Source organism: Letharia columbiana, assembly GCF_014066305.1.
Source record: "Letharia columbiana isolate WasteWater2 chromosome Unknown xpSc0000103_s0, whole genome shotgun sequence".
Classification (NCBI taxonomy): domain Eukaryota; kingdom Fungi; phylum Ascomycota; class Lecanoromycetes; order Lecanorales; family Parmeliaceae; genus Letharia; species Letharia columbiana.
This window is the reverse complement of record NW_023501176.1, coordinates 15,321-37,599: the sequence shown is the minus strand read 5'-3', so window position 1 is coordinate 37,599 and position 22,279 is coordinate 15,321. Positions and strand designations below refer to the sequence as shown.

The 22,279-nt window shown below is 50.4% G+C and overlaps 11 protein-coding genes across 11 annotated transcripts; 5 read left to right on the top strand and 6 right to left on the bottom strand.

The window, feature by feature from the left end:
- Nucleotides 1-400: 400 nt before the first annotated feature.
- HO173_013317 (uncharacterized protein) lies at nt 401-712 on the bottom strand (the record flags this gene model as incomplete). The annotated part of the gene is made up of 1 exon (XM_037315139.1): nt 401-712. One exon carries the CDS (start codon nt 710-712, stop codon nt 401-403), a length of 312 nt encoding a protein of 103 aa, XP_037157978.1.
- A 1,510-nt stretch (nt 713-2,222) lies between these two features.
- HO173_013316 (uncharacterized protein) lies at nt 2,223-3,894 on the top strand (the record flags this gene model as incomplete). Its single annotated transcript, XM_037315138.1, has 4 exons — nt 2,223-2,320; nt 2,498-2,817; nt 2,881-3,020; nt 3,076-3,894. 4 exons carry the CDS (start codon nt 2,223-2,225, stop codon nt 3,892-3,894), a joined length of 1,377 nt encoding a protein of 458 aa, XP_037157977.1.
- Nucleotides 3,895-4,589: 695 nt separating this feature from the next.
- On the top strand, nt 4,590-5,813 carry HO173_013315 (uncharacterized protein; the record flags this gene model as incomplete). The annotated part of the gene is made up of 3 exons (XM_037315137.1): nt 4,590-4,843; nt 4,895-5,517; nt 5,575-5,813. The coding sequence occupies 3 exons, from the start codon at nt 4,590-4,592 to the stop codon at nt 5,811-5,813; spliced, it is 1,116 nt and encodes a 371-aa protein (XP_037157976.1).
- Nucleotides 5,814-5,851: 38 nt separating this feature from the next.
- On the bottom strand, nt 5,852-6,673 carry HO173_013314 (uncharacterized protein; the record flags this gene model as incomplete). The annotated part of the gene is made up of 1 exon (XM_037315136.1): nt 5,852-6,673. The coding sequence occupies one exon, from the start codon at nt 6,671-6,673 to the stop codon at nt 5,852-5,854; it is 822 nt and encodes a 273-aa protein (XP_037157975.1).
- An 858-nt stretch (nt 6,674-7,531) lies between these two features.
- Nucleotides 7,532-9,620, top strand: HO173_013313 (uncharacterized protein; the record flags this gene model as incomplete). The annotated part of the gene is made up of 2 exons (XM_037315135.1): nt 7,532-7,997; nt 8,050-9,620. The coding sequence occupies 2 exons, from the start codon at nt 7,532-7,534 to the stop codon at nt 9,618-9,620; spliced, it is 2,037 nt and encodes a 678-aa protein (XP_037157974.1).
- A 343-nt stretch (nt 9,621-9,963) lies between these two features.
- HO173_013312 (uncharacterized protein) lies at nt 9,964-10,623 on the top strand (the record flags this gene model as incomplete). Its single annotated transcript, XM_037315134.1, has 1 exon — nt 9,964-10,623. One exon carries the CDS (start codon nt 9,964-9,966, stop codon nt 10,621-10,623), a length of 660 nt encoding a protein of 219 aa, XP_037157973.1.
- A 3,158-nt stretch (nt 10,624-13,781) lies between these two features.
- Nucleotides 13,782-15,456, bottom strand: HO173_013311 (uncharacterized protein; the record flags this gene model as incomplete). The annotated part of the gene is made up of 2 exons (XM_037315133.1): nt 13,782-15,055; nt 15,204-15,456. The coding sequence occupies 2 exons, from the start codon at nt 15,454-15,456 to the stop codon at nt 13,782-13,784; spliced, it is 1,527 nt and encodes a 508-aa protein (XP_037157972.1).
- A 1,096-nt stretch (nt 15,457-16,552) lies between these two features.
- Nucleotides 16,553-16,930, bottom strand: HO173_013310 (uncharacterized protein; the record flags this gene model as incomplete). Its single annotated transcript, XM_037315132.1, has 1 exon — nt 16,553-16,930. The coding sequence occupies one exon, from the start codon at nt 16,928-16,930 to the stop codon at nt 16,553-16,555; it is 378 nt and encodes a 125-aa protein (XP_037157971.1).
- Nucleotides 16,931-18,065: 1,135 nt separating this feature from the next.
- On the top strand, nt 18,066-20,107 carry HO173_013309 (uncharacterized protein; the record flags this gene model as incomplete). Its single annotated transcript, XM_037315131.1, has 8 exons — nt 18,066-18,459; nt 18,530-18,712; nt 18,768-19,102; nt 19,159-19,179; nt 19,232-19,332; nt 19,395-19,681; nt 19,733-19,834; nt 19,896-20,107. The coding sequence occupies 8 exons, from the start codon at nt 18,066-18,068 to the stop codon at nt 20,105-20,107; spliced, it is 1,635 nt and encodes a 544-aa protein (XP_037157970.1).
- Nucleotides 20,108-20,815: 708 nt separating this feature from the next.
- On the bottom strand, nt 20,816-21,025 carry HO173_013308 (uncharacterized protein; the record flags this gene model as incomplete). The annotated part of the gene is made up of 1 exon (XM_037315130.1): nt 20,816-21,025. One exon carries the CDS (start codon nt 21,023-21,025, stop codon nt 20,816-20,818), a length of 210 nt encoding a protein of 69 aa, XP_037157969.1.
- A 14-nt stretch (nt 21,026-21,039) lies between these two features.
- HO173_013307 (uncharacterized protein) lies at nt 21,040-21,689 on the bottom strand (the record flags this gene model as incomplete). Its single annotated transcript, XM_037315129.1, has 2 exons — nt 21,040-21,172; nt 21,229-21,689. 2 exons carry the CDS (start codon nt 21,687-21,689, stop codon nt 21,040-21,042), a joined length of 594 nt encoding a protein of 197 aa, XP_037157968.1.
- Between the last annotated feature and the right edge of the window lie 590 nt (nt 21,690-22,279).

The following is a 22,279-nucleotide window of genomic DNA, read 5'->3' as shown; positions in this document are numbered from 1 at the left end:
CTGCCCCGAGTGGAGATGAGCCGTAATCATTGGCCGGCGACGGGCAAGAGTTATGCTGTAATCCAAGGTTGGATCGCCCAAAGTATATGATACTGCGGCATGATCAGGGTATTCGTCAAGGGACACTGGACGCAGTCCACAGACTACAGAGTCAGCAGAGGAGCTTGCAGGACGCATACCAATCAAGCTTACGATTTTTCCCGCATTCAGAAGAGGGGCTGGTAAGTGTAGTCCTCCATAGTCTGTTTGTGGCCTGAACACTGCTGCGGGATGGTCTGATCCAGCTGCTCAGCCCTCCGGCGGCTTGCTTGAGATGGGATTCCTTCTGACTGAACCAGACCCGGGCGCCCCTTTGGTCTTGATCGCAGCAATTCCCATTGGGTAAGGTGTCATACTATCATCAGCCCATATTGCTGACCTGCTTTCCCAATCGCTCAAACTCCGTCTTCCCAGTACTAAGCAAATACCGTATCTTCCTCAAATCCTCCACGGCTTTATGCTGCTCAAATTCTTCTCTTGCGTATCTTTTCATCTCTTCCTTCGTTGGAGGCGGAATTTTATGGCATGCACGGACAATCTTACGGTAGAGGGATATTACACGCTGGCGTAGGAGGAAGTGGTCGAGAGAGAGAGGCGGCTTGGATGGAGGAAGTCTTGAGGAGCGCGTGCTAGCTGTGGCATAGCTACGGGCGAGGGCGACCAGGAGGTACATGTAGGTGTTAGAGAACGCCAGGGTTTTTAGAAGATGTTAGCGAGGCTGGCAGAATTCAAGGCGGATGATGGTGACATGGAATATCATAAAAGCGAGATTTGGAAATGACGACGATGCCTTGTGGCGGAACGGTTCCGCAAGCGAAGAAAAGAGGGCTACAAGTAAATTGCCTTACTCTTCCTCCTTCCTTCAACTTCGTATTGAGGTACATGAAGCAGGTCTTTCGATCAGCATAGAACTTTTGTCCTACCCAGTGCAATCGGAAGTTGATAATGATGAGTCCGTAAGTTCAAGCGTCACGTTCCTGGCTCTCAGCTAGGCACCATAAAGTGATGCTCGACATCTTTCAAACGTGAGCTTGACGCCGAGCACAACCAAATATCCTTCTTATCTGCTGCTTCGTTGAATGTTTTGATACGTCATGCTGGATGCTGCTGAGATGCTTCCATCAATATCACCGCATAAGCCTAGAGTGTCATGTCCCTTAAACCCTTTCCACCACAAGACCACCTAGTTGGGGTGCTTCGCTCCCTATCAGCCAATCTTTATTTCTTATGCAGGGACCCTAGGGGCCAAAGTAGTTTCATTCAACTCACGATTCAGTATCGGCTGTGCTAAATATGCATTGCGTTACACTATACCTAAACACAACGGTAGTACTAATCAATCCATACGCCTTTTCATTCCGTCTCGGGGATCACGTCCCATAGAGAGAGTATGGGACACTTCACATCGAAAATCAAAACGACCGATGAGAGACTATGAATGCACTGTGAACGATTATGTGTGGCAACTGAACGACTGATAGCTTGAGAGGAAGACAAGTTATAATACCGTATGTAGCTACTTCCAGGCTTACCGCTCGGACCACATACTCTCACCAAGGTATAAGCTACCCACATGCTTGAAAGCCCTTTTCCGTCGTAACAGTATGACTGGGAGTAACTCACAAGAGCACTGTCTCTCGACCGGTGACAAAGCAGCTTGTGAAGAGCTATCGTCGGCGATGCTTCAATTGATAAGACAATGCAAGACTCGTCTGACTCGTCATGGAAGCGCGGAGAATGAAGGTGGCGGAAACTGGTTCTCAGCATGGGTGGATTTGTTTCTTACGTCAGGTGGAACTGCACGTTCATCATCGCGAGCTCGCTTTGGACTTCAGTGCTGCAGAGGGATCTGGATCTTCCGAAAGTGAGCTAGCGGTCATTCTCATAAGTGAAAAAGGACTCCATCTTACTCACGGAGAGAGAGGCACTTTTGGTTCTGCTCTTGAGAAATGTCCTGGAGCTTTTGCTAAAGATGTATGGACGACATATAAGCTCCAATGTGATCTGACGGTAGCGCATGTGTGGGAAGTTTGCGACATCTGAGCCTCAAGAAATCTAAGCGCACTGTACACTTCCTACCGCATAGACTTATCTTCATCCACTTCCTACAGGATTTAGCGACATGCAGTAAAGACCGCAGAAGGCGCCGAGGGACGACGAGGTTTTCTTTCTGCAGCTGCGAAATGCAAGTTCCTGATTCTGTTGTGGGCGATTCTTCTGATGAGATTACGACGAAGGAAAATCTACAAGCAGTCTACTTCAACAAGACTGAGAGCGAACGGTCTCGGACTGCACAACCAATTTTTACGAAGTGATATACCCTTTCCTTCAAAATGTTGTTTTCTTCTTCCTTAGTCTTTGCAGCTTCGGCATGCCTCCTTTCCGCAGCAGCTTCATCAGAATATATTGACTCTCACCTCGCCTACCTTGAGACCAGACAAGCGGTCAATTGTACCAGTTTCAGCAGCGTTGCAAGTACCACATGCTGGGATGAGCTGAACATTTCCGGCTATCTTGCGGAATGGAACCGGACCGTGCCCAGTTGTCAGGTGCCTGGTAGTGACGGCATGAATTGCTGCCATCCCCAAGAGCCGTGGACAACATGCTTCCTACGCTTTGCGTATGCCAAACCAGGTTCAGATTGTACTACGCTCAACTTTCAGCAATGTATTTTGAACCAGATAAGTTCCGACCTCGGCCCGAGCATTGCATCAAAGGCCGGATATGTCGTGCGTAACATTGTAGCCATCAACAATCTTTTCAGCTCGTACTATGCTGGTGAGTTGTCATCAGCGATTCCTTGCGTCCGAAATCGCGGCCAGCGCTGATCACTCTTTTCAGCCTTACAAAGCGGTGACATTGATGGAAGCGACTCAGAATACGCAAAACTCCATCAAATCCTTGCCGGATATGAGTTTGGTGCGGTACTCAACAATGGCAACGTACTGAAGGCATTGTTGGCTGGATTACCATTCTGGGGGGTGAATTGGCTGCCCTTTTCGCCCTCAATAAGTAGCTCACTAACCCGTTCGGCAGATACCGTCAGTCTTAGCGAGCGGACCACAACGGATCAATCCGGATGTCAATGTCGCTGCGGTACAGGCTTTCACACAGAGCCTACAGAACACAGAAGCAGTCAGCTCCATCTTGTTGGATTCACCATATAACATCAGCGATTACATGACCACAGAGACTGATTTGGCCAACATGACTGCTTGTACTGGATATATGCTACAGTCAGCTCTCAGCCTTATCATGAGCGATGTGCCAACATTCACTTCCTGGGCTGCCCATGGGCTTTACTCTGGTCCTACCTCCTTTAATCTCCCGCAGCCAGCTGCCGGCATAACATCCGCTTTCACAACCTACTTGGTCGGCGAAACCCTGTTGCAGTCCCACTTCTCTGCAACACCCACGACGAAGACTTTCTTCAAAGAGGTCTTCCAGCACAGCCGCACATGCACATCTCTCGGCGATGTCTGCAAAGACCATAACGACAAAGCTTTCTACTGGAGTCAAGTCACCCAGATGCAGTATGAAATCAACGAGCCCGACCACTGGGTGCTGTTTTCGGGGAGGCTACCTGTGATAGAGGAAGTCGGGTACGAGGCAAGTGCATATGGTCTGTTGAAATACATTGAAACGTCGAATGTGGACATGTCAGTGCTGTTTGACGGCGCTTATGATTGCACTTTGGAGGGCAAGGCTGGAGGTTCGGCGGTCAATATCAATGCGGACGGCTCGTTGGATGTCGCTTGCCTGTCATCGTTACCGATCTACCTGTCGAAGGGCTCCTCTTGTCCTGCCGGCGCGGTGCAAGTCGGTGGAAAGTGCCCGTTTGGCTTCCAAGGGTAGGTACTAGATCCGTTGAGCGCAGGACTCCTGGCGAACACTCGCCCCTGTGGTGCTGGAAGAATTGATTGCCGATTTCAGCCCTACTTGTACCGACCTACCCCGCCGAATTTTTGTTTACCATCCTATGGATACTCTGTTGAGCAGCCGCAACACAAGCGCGCACCAATGAAAAGCCTGACAGGGGTACTCTAAAGATGCTAGACGGTGATGTAGCTATCATGATTAATCATACCAAATGGTAAATTTTGGTGTTGTTGCTAGTAAGGTAGGGCTGAAATCGGCAGTCTATACGGGTAAGGTAAGTAGTTTCAGCTTTCAGGGGTAGAGTAAGTGGGACTTGGCGCGCGAGAGTGGCGCGCGCGAGAGTACCAGGCGGAGTTGCGGACCTCAAGTCGATCGATAAATGGGGGTGTGCATTTCCAAATTTTGAACATGGTTATAGACCGGCGGAAAGCCACCCTCTTCACTTCCGCAGCAGCTCTTAGACTCGTACTTTTCTTCGCCTTCCCTTCCTTACCTGACCTTCTTACCGGACGTGTAGAGATATCCACTCCGGTCACCAGCTTCAAGCGATGTAAGACCTCGTGCCAATTCCCCTGCATACAACTCATGACTGACGGTTTGCCAGTGCAAGAAGGTCTCTTCCTCTATACTCACAATGTCTCCCCTTACGACGGCGGCGTCTTTCACCAGGCATGTTCCACTGGCCGCGCACGAGTCACTTCCTTCCGCTAACCATTCCTCTCAAGGCCCCATTGCTGCTACCACTCTTCGCCCTCATCCCTTCCTCCCTCTTTTTGCCCTTGACCGCCCTCCTCTACATCCTCCTCGACCTTCTCTGCGCCAATGCCCTCATACGTATCACAGAGTCTGGCGAGTCACGCTCTTCACGTCTGTTCACATCGCCGAGGAAGGATATGAAATGGGATAGCATAGCGGTAGCCGCCGCGTAAGGGTGTATGATCCATAGGAGGCTGTCTCTAGACTAACGGGGCTATAGATACTTATTCAATCCCTTCACCATCGCTACATGTATAGGCAGACCAACAAGCGTCTTCACGAATTGCGCCATCCTTTACGCCATTGCCCAGGCCGTCTCCAGCAAACCCATCACCTCCATGCTTGCTCTGGGTCTCGCCTCATACCTGTCGCTTTATCCAGCCCTTTTACTTCCTCCTCTGATCCTACTCTGCTATGATCGGAAAGCAAGAGAGACAAAGGCGCCTCCAAATGCAACTTTTTCGACTGCCACATACCTCTCCGTCTTTTCCGCAAGCATAGCGTGGTTCTTGCATCTCTCAAAAGTTCTGACTGGAGGTTCATCCGAGTATCTGGCATCTACATATGGCGTCCACCTGCTTCTGCCGGACTTGACACCAAATGTGGGGCTCTGGTGGTATTTTTTCATTGAGATGTTCGATTCGTTCAGGGAATTCTTCCTGGGTGTATTCTGGCTGCATTTGGGGGGCTACGTTGGGGCTTTATGCATTCGTCTTCGCACGCAGCCGCTGTTCGTCATCACTACATTGCTGGGCATCTTTGCAATATTCAAGCCGTACCCGAGCATTTCGGATACGTCTTTGTATTTTGCTATGCTGCCATTGTATAGACACATTTTCCCCTGTAAGTCCTGCCCAAATGGCCTTCTCATCTTCGGGTATTGACACTGATGCTCGGCAGTGATGCGGTATACCTTTTTCGCCATGGCCACGATCCTGTACGCGACCTTGCTGGGCCCTGCCTTCTACTACCTCTGGATCTATGCGGGTTCCGGCAACGCAAACTTTTTCTATGCCATTACTCTCGTCTGGAGTCTCGGCCTGTCGGAGATTGTTGCGGATTCCCTGTTCGCGGTCCTTCGAGACGAATGGGAAGTCGAGAGGCCGGAGATGAAGGGCAAAGATGTCAGACAGATATAGACATCCAATGATCAATTGAGCCGCATCCCAATGCGTTTTCATCCAGCTTTTCGTTTCCTCTGTCCCTCCTCCTGGTGATTCTTGACCCCACCGATCAGTGACTTCGACATGATCAAATAATCCAACTCTTTGACAACGCCATTCCTCAACTTCTTCGGCCTGGGCGAATACTCATCCTCCTCGTAGCCCAACCGCTCGTAGAACTGCATCGCCGCCTTATTCCTCTTAAACACCGTCAACATCGCCTTCTCCACCCCAGCCTTCCTGCCCACTTCCTCAAAATGTCCCATCAACCGCTTTCCCACACCCCTCCCCCTCACACACTCATCCAGATGGATCTCATAGCAATAGATGACCTCAATCCCATCCTCCCACGTCAGCATAAACGACAAGAACCCACCCACCGGCAAACACGACTCCCCCTCCAATTCCCCCCCCGCCGACGACCGGCCCAGCAAGATGTACCGCAGATCCCGCAACCGCATCTCCTCGCGCTTCCTCCCCGGCCGCCACCCGGAGGCCGAGGCCCCGTAGTCCGCGGCGCTGGAATCCCGCACCAGACGGAAACACCCCGTCAGTTCCGCCTCCGAGAGCCCTTCGGCCGCGCGCAGTCGGAGGCGCCACGGTCCTCCTCCGTCGGCGGGGCCGGGGGTTTCGACGCGAGGGTCGTCGCGGGGCCAGAGTTGGGCAAGGAAGGTGGGGAGTGGGAGCTCGTTGAGGGTGGTGAGGCGGGAGGCGGGGGGCATGGCGGGCGCCCGGGGGGGGAGGGTGGAGGGGAGGATGATGGGTGCGTTTGCGGTGGTGAGGTGGCGTTGGCGAGTCTGGTTCGTGTGGCGGTAGCAGGAGGTATATTTGCTCATGTTCTTACTGACTAGGCATTGACGGTTTCATTCACTGAGCATTGAGCAAGGCGCGTCCAGACACAGACAGGACCTAGGACCTTATCTATCCGGTTATCCCGCACCAGAGCCGTTGCCGACCGGGCCGACCAAAGGATAACAAATGCCTTTCAAGTTGCTACAGTGCAGACGTTGCAACCCGGACTTGACGAACGAATTGTTTAACGATAAATATTGCTCCGTGTTCAGCCTGGCGAGGCTGAGAATTAGTCTGGGCGTACGATGCTGGGAGGGTTGCATTGTGCGTACTGTTATCCGCACCACGTAAAGTACTTGGCTCAGTATAGTGATCCCCACCCAAGGCGCCAGATTGAGGGCAGTGCTTGACATCGTCTGCTCTATTTTTGCTATGGATTTCCTCTCTCCTCTCTCCTCTCTTCTCTCCTCTCTCCTCCCTCCTTCCTTCTTCCTCTCTCCTCTCTCCTCTCTTCTCATCTTTAGATTTTCAAATCAAAGCCTCTTTGTACCGTCCTCTGCCGCTAGCTTTTCGGTTTCCTCTCCTATTGCTATCGACCAAACGTTTGACTATTGGCAATGCAGGAGCCACAGAGATCTGATGAGCTTCTGGCCTCGAGGCAGTCGTCTTCTTGTGTCAGTCCTTCAGGGGTCTCCTCACGTTGCCCACATGCTGGAGAAATGGACTCGTCTCTTAGAGAGACTGCTAGTGACTCTTCCAACTCAATGAAGTCGCTGTTGTCTCATTGCAGTTGCCCCACGAATTGTGCATCTGTCCTCGCAGACAGCTCTCGTCACAGAGGCGGCCACGAATCTCTCCTCGAGGATTCCACTTCTCCTGAAGTGCGTGCTAAACAGAAAAACATGAAGGAGCTGAAAAGGCTAAGAAAAGCGCGAGAACTCCAACGACATAATTTAGGGCTCTGGCTTGTTCTTTTATACTCTGTCTCGACCATCCTCACATGGGTAGTCACGTGTTTGCTATGCTACAGACCGGTGAACCTTCCTACCTATTACGACCCAAATTCGGATTTTACCAGAGAACAATATGATAGCAACGATCGCTGGAGAAAACTAACGAGGGTAACATCTGCTCTTATAGGGTCCGTCACCATCCCAGTTACCTCGGCCATATGTGCCAAAGCTGCTGTCGTCTACTGTCAAAAGCATTCCAATCAACATAATCAGATGTTGACTATGCGCCAAATGCTAGCACTTGCGGACAAGGGCTGGTCTGACATACAGATATTGCTCGATGTAATGCGACCCAGTACTAGCCGCCGGACAAGAAGCACCTTGTTAATTTTATCAGCTCTGCTTTGTGGCGTCGGTAAGGACACGTACCTTTGATTGTCCGTGGGTGCTAAGCAGCCAATATACAGGCATTGCTATTCCGACACTACAGGGAGCGCTGGTCCAGACGGTTCATGTGCAAGTCTCTACGAGCGACACTTTCGACAACACCAATTTGGGTGTTCAACCAAATCTGCAATATCTAAGTGCCATGCGCGATTCAATAGATGACTATCGCAAGATGGTTCACGCCGTGACAGAAAACACTGTCTCTGCAAGATTATCTAATAATCAATCTCATACTTGGCCGCCAAGTAGATCCAACCTCACCATGGCGAGCTCCGAATCATCTACTGAATCCCAAGATTCAACCGGTGCTTCTTTTCTGGCGTCTCCGTTTTTCACCTCCTCCTTCCCAGTAGGAACAGATACCGGTCAATCCCGAGTGTATGCGCTACGCCTGAACTCCTCTCTTCAGTGCGATAGCATTGAGCAACCAGAATTCCCAGCTTCCTGTGGGGGTTCTATGCCGTTCGAGACTGCCTATTCCAACGTCGACAGCTCAGGGTCATCTCTGGATTCGTACTCTTGTAGCCTGTTCACCTTTCGACTATGTTTCCCAAGCGAGAACACCTCCTCTTGGTATGGGACCAATCTCAGACAAGATGTTACGGAACAGTTCTTCTTAGACTTCCAATACATCCATGAAACCTCAGAAGACGACGCTGGGGATCCCTGGCCGGCCATTAATCCGCTTACCAACTTCACTCGCCGTTGCCGGTCGAACACAACTCTGGGCTATTTTGAACTACCGAACAATTGGAACAACCATTCGGCCGGACCCCTTTATGAAGGATGTTCCAATGCAACATTGAGCTGCCCAGAGCTGGACGTGTCAATGGATGAAAACGGGTTGGCTACTTCACCAAGTCCATTCATCACCTCCATATTCGCAATCTTCGGAGATGATACATTTTTCAAAACTCTCAGTGTTGCGAAGGATACAAGTGATGACTTTCATGAGCTCTGTTCACATTGGGATCCTGCGAGGCCATTAGAAAATTGTGATCTCTTAGATTATCGGCCTGGAATGTTAGCAAGGAGCCTCTACGACTGGCTAATAAATTTCAGAAGCCTAGACTCCATTACCGCAGCACTCTCTTTTACAATGTCCCTCAGCAATAAGGCAATACTCAACCAAGATGTGACTGAATTCGTTGGAAACGACATCTATAATCCTCTGGGCTATGGCATCATGAAGCCTTCGATGTCACCAGCTGCAATGATATTCCTCAGCTTCCTAATCTCGATACAGCTCATCGGGCTGGTATCCCTCGCACTCTATGCTCACAGTCGACCAAGATGGACAGAATCTCTGGACAGTTTTGCCCTCATTAGACTTGGAGCGGCGATGGCAGATGATCTACCCTTAGTTTCTGCTATAGAAGCTTTTGAGCTGACTGTGTTGGACGAGACACATGGCTGGGTCGGAGATAGTGGCGGGTCGGAAGAGTTCAGGACGCTGAAAATTGGGGGACCTGAGCCGCTGAAGGAAAAGGAGCGATACCGCATGATCAAGGCGGGTAGTACCCTGCGTATGCGAGCCTGGGACTACGACGGACTTCGTAGGAAGTCTGTCATTGACGTAATAGGGGGGTAAGGGAGAAAGAATGCGGAAGTGAGAGAATATCTGTGAAGTCCGTAGCAAGAGCATTCCTGCCATGAAGTCAATTCGATCTTATCAGATGTGTAGAGAAGCCGTTAGTGCACCGTCGATAGCGAGTGAGGGTCAGTGCCAGCATTACTACTTCATGACTCCCTCTGAACGCTTCAGGAGCTGAACAATTCTGGAGCGTGGAGGCTTCCCGCTCTTCTTTTCCTCTCCATCATTCATCTCCGTGCGCTTCTCACCCTCTACCCTACCTCCTTCGAGCTCTTTAAGGGAACCTGACATCCTTCTGTATGTCAAAGCTTTGTGGATATGAAACTGGTACAATTCAAAAATGGCCAAGGAAACCGCCAACGATCTTCAGGAGGAGCCGCAAGCCACCGTGCATTCTTTCCCGTACCAGGATCTAGCTACAACTCATTTTGCTTCCATGCTACCCTGCCTGGAAGAACTGGTCATTCGAGACGAGTGTGGGTTATTTGAGGAGCGGGAAGGATCCATGGTAGCTGCGGCAAGACCAGGACGCATCGCAGGGACCATGGCTCTCGGTAAACTTTGTCGCGTGGACGTTGAAATCTCGCCAGAAGGATCCAATCAAAACGCCAGAGCGATCCATCTTTCCGCCGGGCTCCCTTCTACGCGCATCGTCCGAGCTACGCACATGGTCGATCCGGGCGACAAGTGCACCGCGACTCACTCGAACTCTACCCAATCACAAAGCTGCTTCTGTATACGTGCGGTTCCAGAGAGTCTACAACGCATCATCGGTAGTATCGCCGCCTTGCTGGAATTCCTGTATGATTTTGCTCCAAGAGACGAAGTGGAGCCCGGAAAAGCTCGTCACGGAGCCTGTTGCAGTCTGCGAGTCACAGCCCTCGTTAGCTTGGAACTGACCGATTACTCGGGCATATGTGGCGAGAGAATCGAACTTGGCTGCTTCATGGGTTCCCCTTCAAGGGTTGCACTTTCTGATGAAGATTCGCGTCGATTATAGGATGTTCGGATATGGTCCAAGGAACTCAGAGGCACATCGAATGATAAAGTAGATGTGCTGCTGGTCTCCGTAGAATCAATGACGTTGATGGGCTCGCGTTAAGGGAGAAAAGAATAGCCAACTGAAAGGCGAATAAGTTCCCAAGCTCGGAAAGGTCTTTGACGAAAGTTGCAAGTCCCTCACTGAGCTGGGACTGATTTTAGGACTGTTCTCGGATGTGAGAGGCATCGATTTCATTTGGATCCAGGGGACAGGATGTGTGGGACTGAAGCTTTGAGGATGTCTCACACAATCGAGCCGCGTGTATACATGTATGTTGTCCACAAAAGAGTCGTGAAGCGTTAACATTTGGTACTTCGTTCACAGGCTTCTGATTGCTGTATATGCTGTGTACATGCTAATGCGATTACCATAGCCCAGAATTTGTCTCTATCTCTATCTCTTCTTGTGCATAGCTCGAACTGCTGATCCAGATTTTTTGATCCAGACGTTGGACGCGTACCTCCTTGGTACAGCGAACACCAGCACTTTCAGATATGGTCAGATGAGGAATGCGCAGGTGAAAGACTGATTGATCGATCTTTGCACACTGCCCAATGCGGAGCAAATCCTTGAATGAATTCCTCGAATCGAACTTTCACGCCGAGACGTATTTGGACAGCGTCCTGGCCCGTAAAGGCTAGCAAGACTTGGGGAAATGCACCTAAGTACGGTAAGTAATAGACAGAGTGCCGGTCGGGAAAAGTGGCGAGCGGTCACACATACTCCGCAACACGATTCGCATTTGGCAATCAAGTAGCAGAGCGGAAAAGTCTGGAATTCTCGACTAGAGAACTGCTTCGCGAAGAGCGTGGGACAGTGGAAAGAAAGAAAGAAAGAAAGAAAGAAAGAACTCTTCGCTGATAGATGGTGCGTCCCGTCAACGGCGATTGTAAGATTTGTACCCGCTTCGACGGACTGCTATGGGAGAAAGAGAATGCAAGATAGTGGAAGGCGCGTATGCAGAGAGGTGATGCGGATTTTTTTTTGTGCCTCGAGGGAGAGGTGCGCTGTCGGAATGGTGCGACAGTTGTGAATAAGAGGACCTCAAACATTTTCCATTCAAGTGAAGGAAAGGAAAGCGGTGTTTCCTGCATCGAACAACTCTGAGTCCAGGGGATTTTTGAAACGACTAGTTAATCCATTTTAATTGATACCCACCGAAGTGTACAACAAACGAAAAGACCTCAGCTCTTAGCATTATCACTTCTCCCTTCCCCTTTTCCTCTTGTCGGACAACTCCCGTGATCGCAAGACTCCGCAATCGCAGCGTGAGTCGACGTTGTCATCACATTCTCGCCTGCTTTCCCTCCTTCGTCCTCTACGCACGTGCGGCTTTTCCGCCCATCGATCCTCCTACTTTTTCCGGCCCTTTTTTCGCTCTTGGGTCCTGTATGGCTTCGCTACGGTAGAGTTGGCTCTTTCAGAATTTTATAACTGCGTTCGTGTTTGGAGTATGGCCGCTCGGCGTCAAGAGCTGGAAGTATCCATTTTTGTTGATCGATCGCATCGCTCGTTGAAGTCTCGTACGCGGCTCGTTGGTCGTCTCGTGTCTTGACGTCGTACTCGTACAGCGCCCCTTGTTTTTTTGGGGGGGGGGGGGCCCTAAGACGGGGGGGGGTTTGTCTCGGGGGGAGAAGAAGGAGGGGGGTTGGGGGGGGGGGGGGGGTGATCCGGGGGGTGTTGTTGTGGGGGGGGGGGGCAGATGTTATGTTTAGAGGGAATGTCGATTGGTGACAGGGGAAGGCTCGCTTTTTTTTTCCATTTAGGTGTATCGTGGGGGGTTAGAGACCAGAGTAGATGGGCTCTTCCTGTCAAAGGATGTTCGACCTTCCTTGCAGGTCAAAGGCAAATCATCGAGGAAGACGTCGTCCAAACCGTCGCCTTTGTTCCGGACACCGCGTCCGAATTGCAGGACTTCTGCAATCTCATTCGGGGGCCTTTTTGGCCGTCGACCAATGACGCTGTTTCGGAGAAGTGTCGTCCAAACCGTCGCCTTTGTTCCGGACACCGCGTCTCAATCGCAGCGACCCCTACAACCTTCATCGGAGAGTACACGCTTTTCGCCCTCTACGCGTGACGTTTGCTCCACAACTCTCTCTCTCTCTCTTACGGCGGCACTCGGTCAGCGTGCGGGTCTGGCGTCTTCTCCGCACGGCTGCGTCCATCCGGCCAGCTTTCTTTCCACCCTGGCGTCCTGTTCTCTTTCTATGCTCACTGCATATCGCCTGCTCTGCTGGCTTATCCCATCCCGCCCTCTGCACGCCCATCTCGCTCCACGGATCGCGGTATTGGCTGCCTTTTCAGATCCGGCCAGCTTTGTACGCGGTGCGGAACTGGACTCGGGGAAAGCTGAGCGCGTCGCTGTGGGATGACCCTGCCTGGAAAGAAAGAAAGAAAGAAAGAAAGAAAGAAAGAAAGAAAGAAGGTCGGGCGTCGGCAATATGAGATAATATCTTAGGACGTGCCAAGAGCCAGAGTAGAGGGTTGGGGCATCGGTTGCTGAGAGTGAATGACATTGAAGAGGTGGGGAGTTTGAGGATGGATAAGTGGGGCTTGCTATACGATCTGATTGATGGATGGAAGGCTGGAAAGGGTGGAGATGACGAGGAGGAGGAGGAGGGCTGTGCTTAAATGGTTGGGTAGTTATCTTTTTAGGGTAGAGATGGCGAGGGCTACACGGATCGATGTTCAGAGGAAGGGGTTGGCTGGAGGGAGGTCGTGTGGGTAAGTGGTTTGAACTGATTGACACTGGGGAAGACTTGCTGACCGGCATAAGAACTCCCGGATTGAATCTCGTCGTTTGGAAGGGGGTTTGCTGAATGGAACGTGCCTGGGAAGAGAGATGATGGGAAATGGGTCTTTATTCCCCGTAGCGTGTGAATGTAGAGGTTGGACCGTTCGAAGAGGAGGCCCTGGGGGAAATTAGGATCTTGTCTCACAGCTTCAGGGGCGAGATCTTGTCATCTTGTCGTCCTCACCCGTGCCAACTTATTAAGGCTAGTAATTGCCTGATTACTAGCAGCCGACCAGCAGCTCCCAGCAAACCCCGGAGACCGCTCGCTTTGAGCCGTGCCGATACGTATGTGTGTACACTCCATGCCTCTTCTCAATGCCCCTTAATCAGTACATTTTCTCTCCACCCACCTGGCAAAATCAACACAGGGCCGGTCTATGAACCTCCAGAACAAATCGGCAACCCACAAACAAGGGATGCCCAACGCAAAAAGCCCTGCGATCCACACAAAGAACAACTCCCACACTCCGGCCTCGTCCATGCTGGTCACGGAATGCAAAATCGGAGTCATGATCTTCCCGCCGATACTATCGAACAGCGGACCGTGCATAAGATAGAGCGCGAACGATATGGATGCCAGATATTGAATGGGACCGGTCGTCAGGAATCTTTGTAATGGAGGCAGTTGCTGGCATGCGAAGACGATTTGGAGCGACGCTAGTATGTACCACGGTGTAGCTCTCCAGTCAGTGTAGTGTTCTTCGCCGAGGGAGAAATAGGGTTCCGGGGCGTGCTTGACTAGCCAGGCTAGTCCCGGGGCTTTTTCTACGTCGTGGTTCGGCCAGCCGCATATCCAGAGTGCGATTGCGAGTTGGAGCCACCAGAGAAGGGTCCAACAGAGGCCATTCCACGTAGCGGCTTTGGGAAGTTCGGTTGGGTTAAGCTGGTCGCCGTCGAGATGCTCTACAGGGGCAGTCGATTGAAGATTTCCCGCATCACTAGCACGTTCCTCTTGTATCAAGTCGACTTCAGCAATCCAGGCACCACCTAGAAACTCGACGGCCGCCCAGCGTCCGCTTTGGAAGCAGTACAGCATGATCATTATCATCATACCAAGTCTGATCGGCACTTTGCATCTTGAAAGACCGGTTATTGTAACGAATAGTAGCATCGACATAGACATCTCGACTGGAAGTGTCCACGTATGCATGTCGTATCGAAGATTTTGGATCACATCCCACTGCCACGGCTTTGTCATGTCAAACATTGCACTGGTCCAGTCTCCCACTTGAGCTAGAAACCCGCCGTCGACCGGTTGCCGAGCCCAGCCGGCGCGGATGAGCAAAAGGACGAAGAACGTCGAGAAAGCTGCCGGTAAGTAGAGACGTATACTGCGTCGGAAGACCGAGGATGAGAGAGTCTTGTGGAGCTCATCGAATTTATGAGCGCGGGCCAGTCGAAGGGGCTTTCTAGATAAAACGAAGCCGGATATAACGAAGAAGACATGGACCATGGGCCTGCCGGAGTAAGTAACTCGGACAAAGGGTAACTGCACGAGAGAGGAAGGTCGGTTTTCATTATCCACGCCATAGTAGGCCAGGTAGGGATTCACCCAATTAGTAAAGTGGTGGACAAAGACGATGAAAGACGCGATACCTGTGAAGATGTCCGAGTCAGTCTTTTTCTTGCGGCGCAAGGATCTGAGTTTTGAAAAGACGTAACTCCACTCCGGCATTTGACGACAAACACGTGTCTTACATCTTGGTAGCACAGGTTAGAAAAATGAAATGCGACATGCACGTACCACGGAGCCCATCGAGATATGAGGTCGAATGAATTCGTGAGGGTTTATAGAAATGGGGTGCGAGGCGACGTTGTATTGGGTTTGGAAGGATTGCCAGAACGATTTTCTTAATGAATCTGCTTGCTGTGGTTGGGAGACCATATTTGGTGGAGAAAGAGGTTCCCCCATCCTCGGCCTTGAGTAGAGTTTCCAAGTCCTCATCTGTAGCAGACGGGTGCAAGGAAGAAGTCAGAGTGCGCTTGAAGAAGTCCATTGCTGATGGATGGATGTAAGAGAGAGTCGGTGAAGTGGCTATGGAGAAGAGAGAGATATGCGACTTCTGATACTGGGAAATTAAGGTCCGACTCCTTGCGCATATCGGATTATTATATTATACGCGACTTTGGGATGTTTGACTCGACGGCTCAAGAGTTTCACGCTTTCGTATATACAAGAAGACATGTGCAAGAGGATCTGAGGAGAGAGGACCATGCAGCAGCCAAGGACCGCATCTATTTTCTTTTACAAGAAACAAATTTTTTATGTGACAGAAATTAGATCATCTGTGCCAAGGGCCTGTTCAGGATGAGCGCGCCTTGGCACTCGCGCGTATCCTATCGTCTGGCAGGGTTCAATAAGTAAGGTAAAGTAAGATAAGTGAAGCAAGGTACAGGTAGGTACTCAGGGGTTCAGCCAATCAAAACAACGCGCCGACTCAGATGAAAGACTAGCCTAAACAATCATAAGAAGGGGTCAAATATGATCTTGATCACGTGAGGAAGGATCCTAAGCCTACGATAGTCCCAAAAGGATCTAAAACTCCAAAGCCATAGCCCTTCCTCAAGTACTTACCGATAGACCTACTTTGAAAAAAAGCCTCTCTATTAGCACGAGTACGATCATAACAGGCTGGAACGTACTCGATAGCGGACGAGGTCAAGGCATACGTGCCCTACTTACAGAGGTCTGCACCGAAAGTCCTGCACCCGCCAAGACTCTTGCGCTCAGACTTCGGATAACGCCCCACCTAAAGGGTTACCTGGATAATACGTCTGAAGTTCTTCGGAATCGCACCTAGCCCTAGCCAGGTTTCGGGGCTTACTACCCCTATCAAGGCTAAAAGAAGTACCTTAAATCTTATTATGCGCTGTGAGAAGATATTTTTAGGCTTCCCCTCTACAGGGCCGCTTTCCGAAAGTAGGGTTAGGGCTGCACTAGTGCGGGTGCAGGACTTTCGGTGCAGACCTCTGTACATACTTGTAGATCCCTCCGGGCCGGATACGAGATTAAACGCTAAGGTAATCACAACATATTAACCGAGAGCAGAGCCGGCATCAACTGCAGTCCATGATCAACCAACCAACCTATTTTTACTTGTCTAAAGCACAGTCATAGAACTTATTGATTTCATTCTTTGGTCCATCTTCCCTGATCGCTTCTGGTTGTCGTTGGTTATCGATTGAGAACGGTAAGAGGTTGATCCATGTCCAGAAGACGACCAATGGTAATCGTTTCAACGCTGTCGAGTATTGAAGGCAAGGTAGGTCAAAAGCTGAAGCCTGGAGGCTGTTAAATATTCCGAATGCTGTCTTGGGTCCAACGATGGTCTTGAGGTCGCTGTAGGTGAAAAGCCATATCGAATACAGATCATACTCTATGGTATCCCAAGCAGTAGTTTCCTTCCGACCATGACTTGCTGAGTTGTGGCCATGATTGATATTTCGCTTCTTGGCTTCGGTTGAGGACATTTCCAGTTGATGTCAGGTGGGATATGAATTCCTTGTATCTTGGAGGTTCGAGGAAATCTTTCTCAATTTCTTTTGGAGACTGAAAACTTTGTTTTGGAAGTCCAGGTTTTGGGTATATACGCTTGAGCAGATCCAACAAGTCCGAGTAGTGTTGATATTGCGAGCACGGCGAAGTTATGAAACAACTACGTGTCAGAATGTGAGGAGGAGGATGTAGACGTGGAGAATATGTAGGAACGGGATGTGAAGGTTCCGGGACGAGTCGAATTTGAACTTGGTTCAGGAATTGTCTTGGACCTGATCCGTGACGGCCTAGTGATGAGCCTGGGTATAAGTCTCCCTAGAATCTTTATCAGCAAACATTCACCCGTAAGAGCATAATGATCCTAGCAAATTCTTATCAGCTGTTGCCTTGAACGTCCTAGAATTCGGCTCCAAGGCTTGACTCAACAGCTTGGGCACCCAAGTCTTCCCTGACGATGACTCCATGGGCTTTTCTGCCGCCGAGGTTGCAATCGAGCGGCATTGCTCTGATCGGCATCCCCGGGCTGACGCACCATGACTTTTGTACCGCAACGTAAATATGTCTATGTATGGAGCCGACATGGGACTGTGCCTTATCGGCATTGTTCCTGTTGCCTATTTTGGCTTCTTACCCAGTACAGTCGGGCGCACATCGTGCATGGAAAAGGGTATGAGAAAAGCCGTTATGATGAAATCGGCACATGAAAGACTAACACATCCCCGTCAGCTTCTATTAAACGACGCATGATCACGGAGCCGAGAATCCATGACCAGATCATTGGCTCTGGGTTCAGTCATCTAGACCCGTCGCTGCATGACAAGCTCCCTCTGATTAGTTGGTGTGGTGCCCACCAAGTGCTTCCCAGTCAGTACTCCGGATTCCGCCCCATTGGTCTTCTGCAAGCTTGTAATACTGGTGTGGATACCGCTATCGCGAACCTCGGAAATCTCATTCGTAGTCGGATGGGTTTGAATTCACTGTGCCTTGTCGGTGCCTGCGTGTGAGGCGGAGAAGTCGAACCTGACGTGTAACATACCCATGCCCACTTTTTCATCAAGCCTGTTGTTCTTCTCTTTCCGCTCTCTGTGACTTTCCACCCTGACCTTGATCATGCTCTGGACACTGCAGCTGTGCCTATCAGGGCTCGCTGGCATATCCTCTCATCTGGTATACTTCATACAAGGCGAACATCACATCCAAGCGCCGAAGATATTCAGATTCTATCTACTCCTGACGTGCTTGGTCTTCTTCATCGAGGCTTACTGTGAGAGAAAGAGGGTACAAACCGCAATCTTGATGGCCACTTCAGTTTCATTCTGCTACGCCATCGCTCTTTTTGGTAGCATGTTCATCTATCGCGTGTTCTTCCATCGTCTACACAATTTCCCTGGCCCTCGCTTGGCCAAGGTATCGAAGCTGTGGAACGTTGTCAAGGCTTCGAAGTCGACCAATTTTAGACTCATGGAAGATCTACACGACCGCTACGGTGATTTCATTCGCACAGGTACGAAAAACCGAGTCTTGTTGCCAGTGCCTTATCTCGTTGTGTACATACCTAAACTAGTGCAACGCAGGTCCGAATGAGATATCAATCTTCAAGCCTGAGGCCGTACGGGCTCTCGATGGGCTAAGTACGAAGTGCACAAAGGCGCCGTGGTATGATATCATGCAACCTCGAGTCTCCGTTGCCACCACGAGGGACAAGGAGTCCCATAGCCAAAGGCGTAAGATATGGGAACGAGCTTTCCGTCCTCAAGGTGAGAAACTGCAACACCACTCATTGTGATTTTATAACTAAAGGCATCTGTCTAGCTTTGCAAGAGTATGAGCCTCGGTTATTGAGATTTGCAGCACAATTGTACTTACGCATCTCGAAACTGGATGGGAAAGCCGTCGACGTCTCCAAACTCTTCTACCTCTACTCATTTGACGTCATGAGTGATCTAGCTTTCGGAGAACCATTGAACATGCTCGATAGTGACGAGTACCACTTTACGGTCGGGCTCCTGCAGGATGGTATGAACCTCCTTGGACCACTATCGCCTGTTCCTTGGCTGGTCAGAATCGGTTATAGTATTCCAGGGGTAGCACAGAATTTCAAGAATCTGCTTGGCTGGTCGGCGCAGAAGCTTCGAGATCGAATGAAGGTATAGTCTCGTTCTGCTGTATTATACGGTACGATAGAGTCTGACATCATGAGCAGAACGAGCCTGCGAAACGGGACGTGAGTTGAGTAGTGGGTTACTCACTTACTCTATATCTAATCACAGTAATAGGTCATGTCATGGCTTCTAAAAGCTAGCCAAGATGCGGGTCGCTTGGAAAAAGATCAACACTGGCTCCGGGGGGACTGCTTTGCTCTCATTGTCGCTGGAAGGTATTTGTTGCGGAGGAAGATCCCCCAAAGGGATCCCCGCTGATGTTTACATGTCGTGGAAGTGATACTGTCGCGTCGACTCTGATATCCATCTTTTACCACCTCGCTGATGACCCCAGCCAGATGGTCAAATTACGAGCAGAGCTGGAGAACGTCAACAGTGTTCCAGGCTTGGACGCCCTGAAATCAATGGCACATCTCAACGGCATGATCAATGAAGCTTTGCGGTTGCACCCTGCCCTACCTTCGGGTGGGTTTCGGGAGACACCCCCCGAAGGCTTGACGATTGCGGGTCACTTCATACCAGGAAATGTAGTGGTATCAGCGCCGAGATACTCCTTAGGCCGGCGTGAGTGGAACTTTCCCTGTGACTGGAAGCTGTGGTGTTGATCTTCTCCAGTCGAGTCGTGTTACGATCGATCCAACGAGTTCGTCCCGGAAAGATGGTATGCAAGGCCAGAAATGATCAAGGATGACTCAGGCTTCTCTCCCTTCTCCATGGGTGCGTCTTACTCTTCCCGCACGCAATATACCCAATACTCATCACGTTCATCGTACACCAGGGCGCTACAATTGCATCGGGAAGAACCTTGCGATGATGCAGATTCGCAGTGTCGTGGCGAGGCTCGTAAACGACTTCGATGTCGCATTTGCGCCCGGCGAGGACGGCGTGGCCGTGTGGCGAGATCTCAAAGATCAGTTCAACTCGCACCCGGGGAAGTTGGAACTCGTGTTTGCTCCGCGACGTTTCATATTGGCGGACCGTGAACTTTAAAACAGTACGGCAACCCGAGGGTTCGGAGGGGATCTGAATGTCTCATGGTAAATGTAGTCGTAGCGGAGATCTAGCCTTTGAAGTAGGCCTACTGTTGCGACAGCGCGTTGAACATGAATGGAAGCCACTGAGTTGAACTTCCATCTGTCAAGATGACCAGCTACTTCCAGACCGAATATACTCCTTACGTATTTCGCCAATCGACTTCCGCTGCTTCCTCCATGACTTGATCCCATCCGTCACCTTTGCGATGAAGGGAGGTGATGTGGAAGTGGTGATGGGGGAGGGTGAGGATGCATTGGTGGTGGAGTTGGGAGGGTTGAGGTTTTCCTTTGCCTATGGCGGAGTGCATGTGCAAATTGTGCGTTTTGGGATAAGTGGGTGTCCAGACCAGCTTTGAAGAGCACAGCTGGATTGCTTGACAAAGGATACTATCCCAGCAATCCTCTGATCTGCAGGAGCAGATGTTGCGAAGAGTTTGCGCTGATGTAGCACTGAGCCGTAATATATGCTGACTGCACACTCTGCGGACTGCCCTCATCGCCCATGTTCCATACATAGTCTATATCCAATCTACAAATAACTCCCATCCGGATGACGCCGAGTACTCAATCTCCGTCTAGGCATCACCTCTTTCCCAAGATACGAAGGAGTCCTGCCAGGTTCCCTATCCTCTCGCGGCCCTTACACCACGCCTCTGGGCACATGTTATTCGATTGCCTCACTCAAATCCTTGCCTGCCAAAAACGTCGCTCTGGGTCCCAAATGCTCCACCGAAGGCTTCAACAATATCGCCGTAGAGATCATTGTATCGTCTTTGATAATGACAAGTCTGCTTGTATAGACCGCTGCCGCAAAGAGGACGAAGTGGACTCCCACGATGCAGGCACATAGCTCGATGACATAACTCCAGTGCATAGAGAGGTTGTAGCCTAGGATAGGCACGAGACCCTCAACACCAACCTTGGGTCCGTAATTACCATCCAGGCGAGGGAAGCCAGCGCGAAATAGGCCATGTTAGCGCCTACTTGGTCGGTTTCGAGGTTATGGATTTCCCAGGCGGATCTAAGCTTGAGTCAGCCTTACAGCACGCTAGAATATAGTAGCAAGGGAGGTTTCACCCCCAGGGATAGAATCGATATTGCCTCCATGTTGTCGTTCCATTATCCTGAGGTGGATTAGCGGATTTCCTCTGTAATCCAATTGCCGAGGCAGCCAGTTTCGCCATTCCATCCGAAATTATCCGGTAATCGTGTGTTACATTGGTGACGGAGCTAACGGTAATCGGGCACCGAATCAACGCCATTGCTTGGCCTTGATCATCGGGCAAAGTGCTCTCTGAAATCAACGCCCACATCCGCATGCACCGAGCACCGCAGCTGTACTCGGTCTCGTTCTGTGGGATTTGTGTGCCGGGATAAATATAAGTGGTGGAGTCCTGACCTGAGTACTCCGTTGGTATAGTGATAGAGCCGTTCACAATTCCATTAGAGTACGCCCAATTCACAGCGGCACTGTCTCCCGGCCCTTCCCGGTACACACCAACATTCGAACAGGAAGCAGCAAAGGGTTCGATGACCATTGTGCAAGGAGTAAACATACCTATGAAAGACAGATCAGAACAGTCCAAAGTCTCTTTCGACAAACCCACGCGATCTCGACAACCTTGGAAGACTCTCAATGCTCAATATCAGATCCACTTCTCGAACGCTGTGTCTTCTGCTTGCCAATATCTGCCTGCCAATATCTGCCATCTCAAAACTTTGGCTCTATCTTTGAACGCTTTATACGCATGAAAAACCACATCAGTAAATCGGCTTCCACATAAACTACAAAACTCACGAAGAAATTGAGACCCAGCCCCAAACTCAGCGCTGTAATGATGGTGTTGAAAAGGTGTCTCGTATTATTCGAAAAATTCCCCTTATTCTCGAAAACTTTTAAAGTCGCCCGTAGGAAAGCGACGAAAACAACAGTTCCAAGCCATCCAAAAAACTGTGGAAAGAAGAGCTTCCGGGTCTGCTGGTTTGAATTGAAGACCTTTGAGTTAGGTGGTGGCGAGCTTTTCTTGGGACGCTGAGCAAGAGGAGCTGCTGATTCCCCTGGCTGTTGAACAATTTTCAACTCAATGCTCTCCCTACTATCCTGTGATGTACGATCAGGATTATGGCT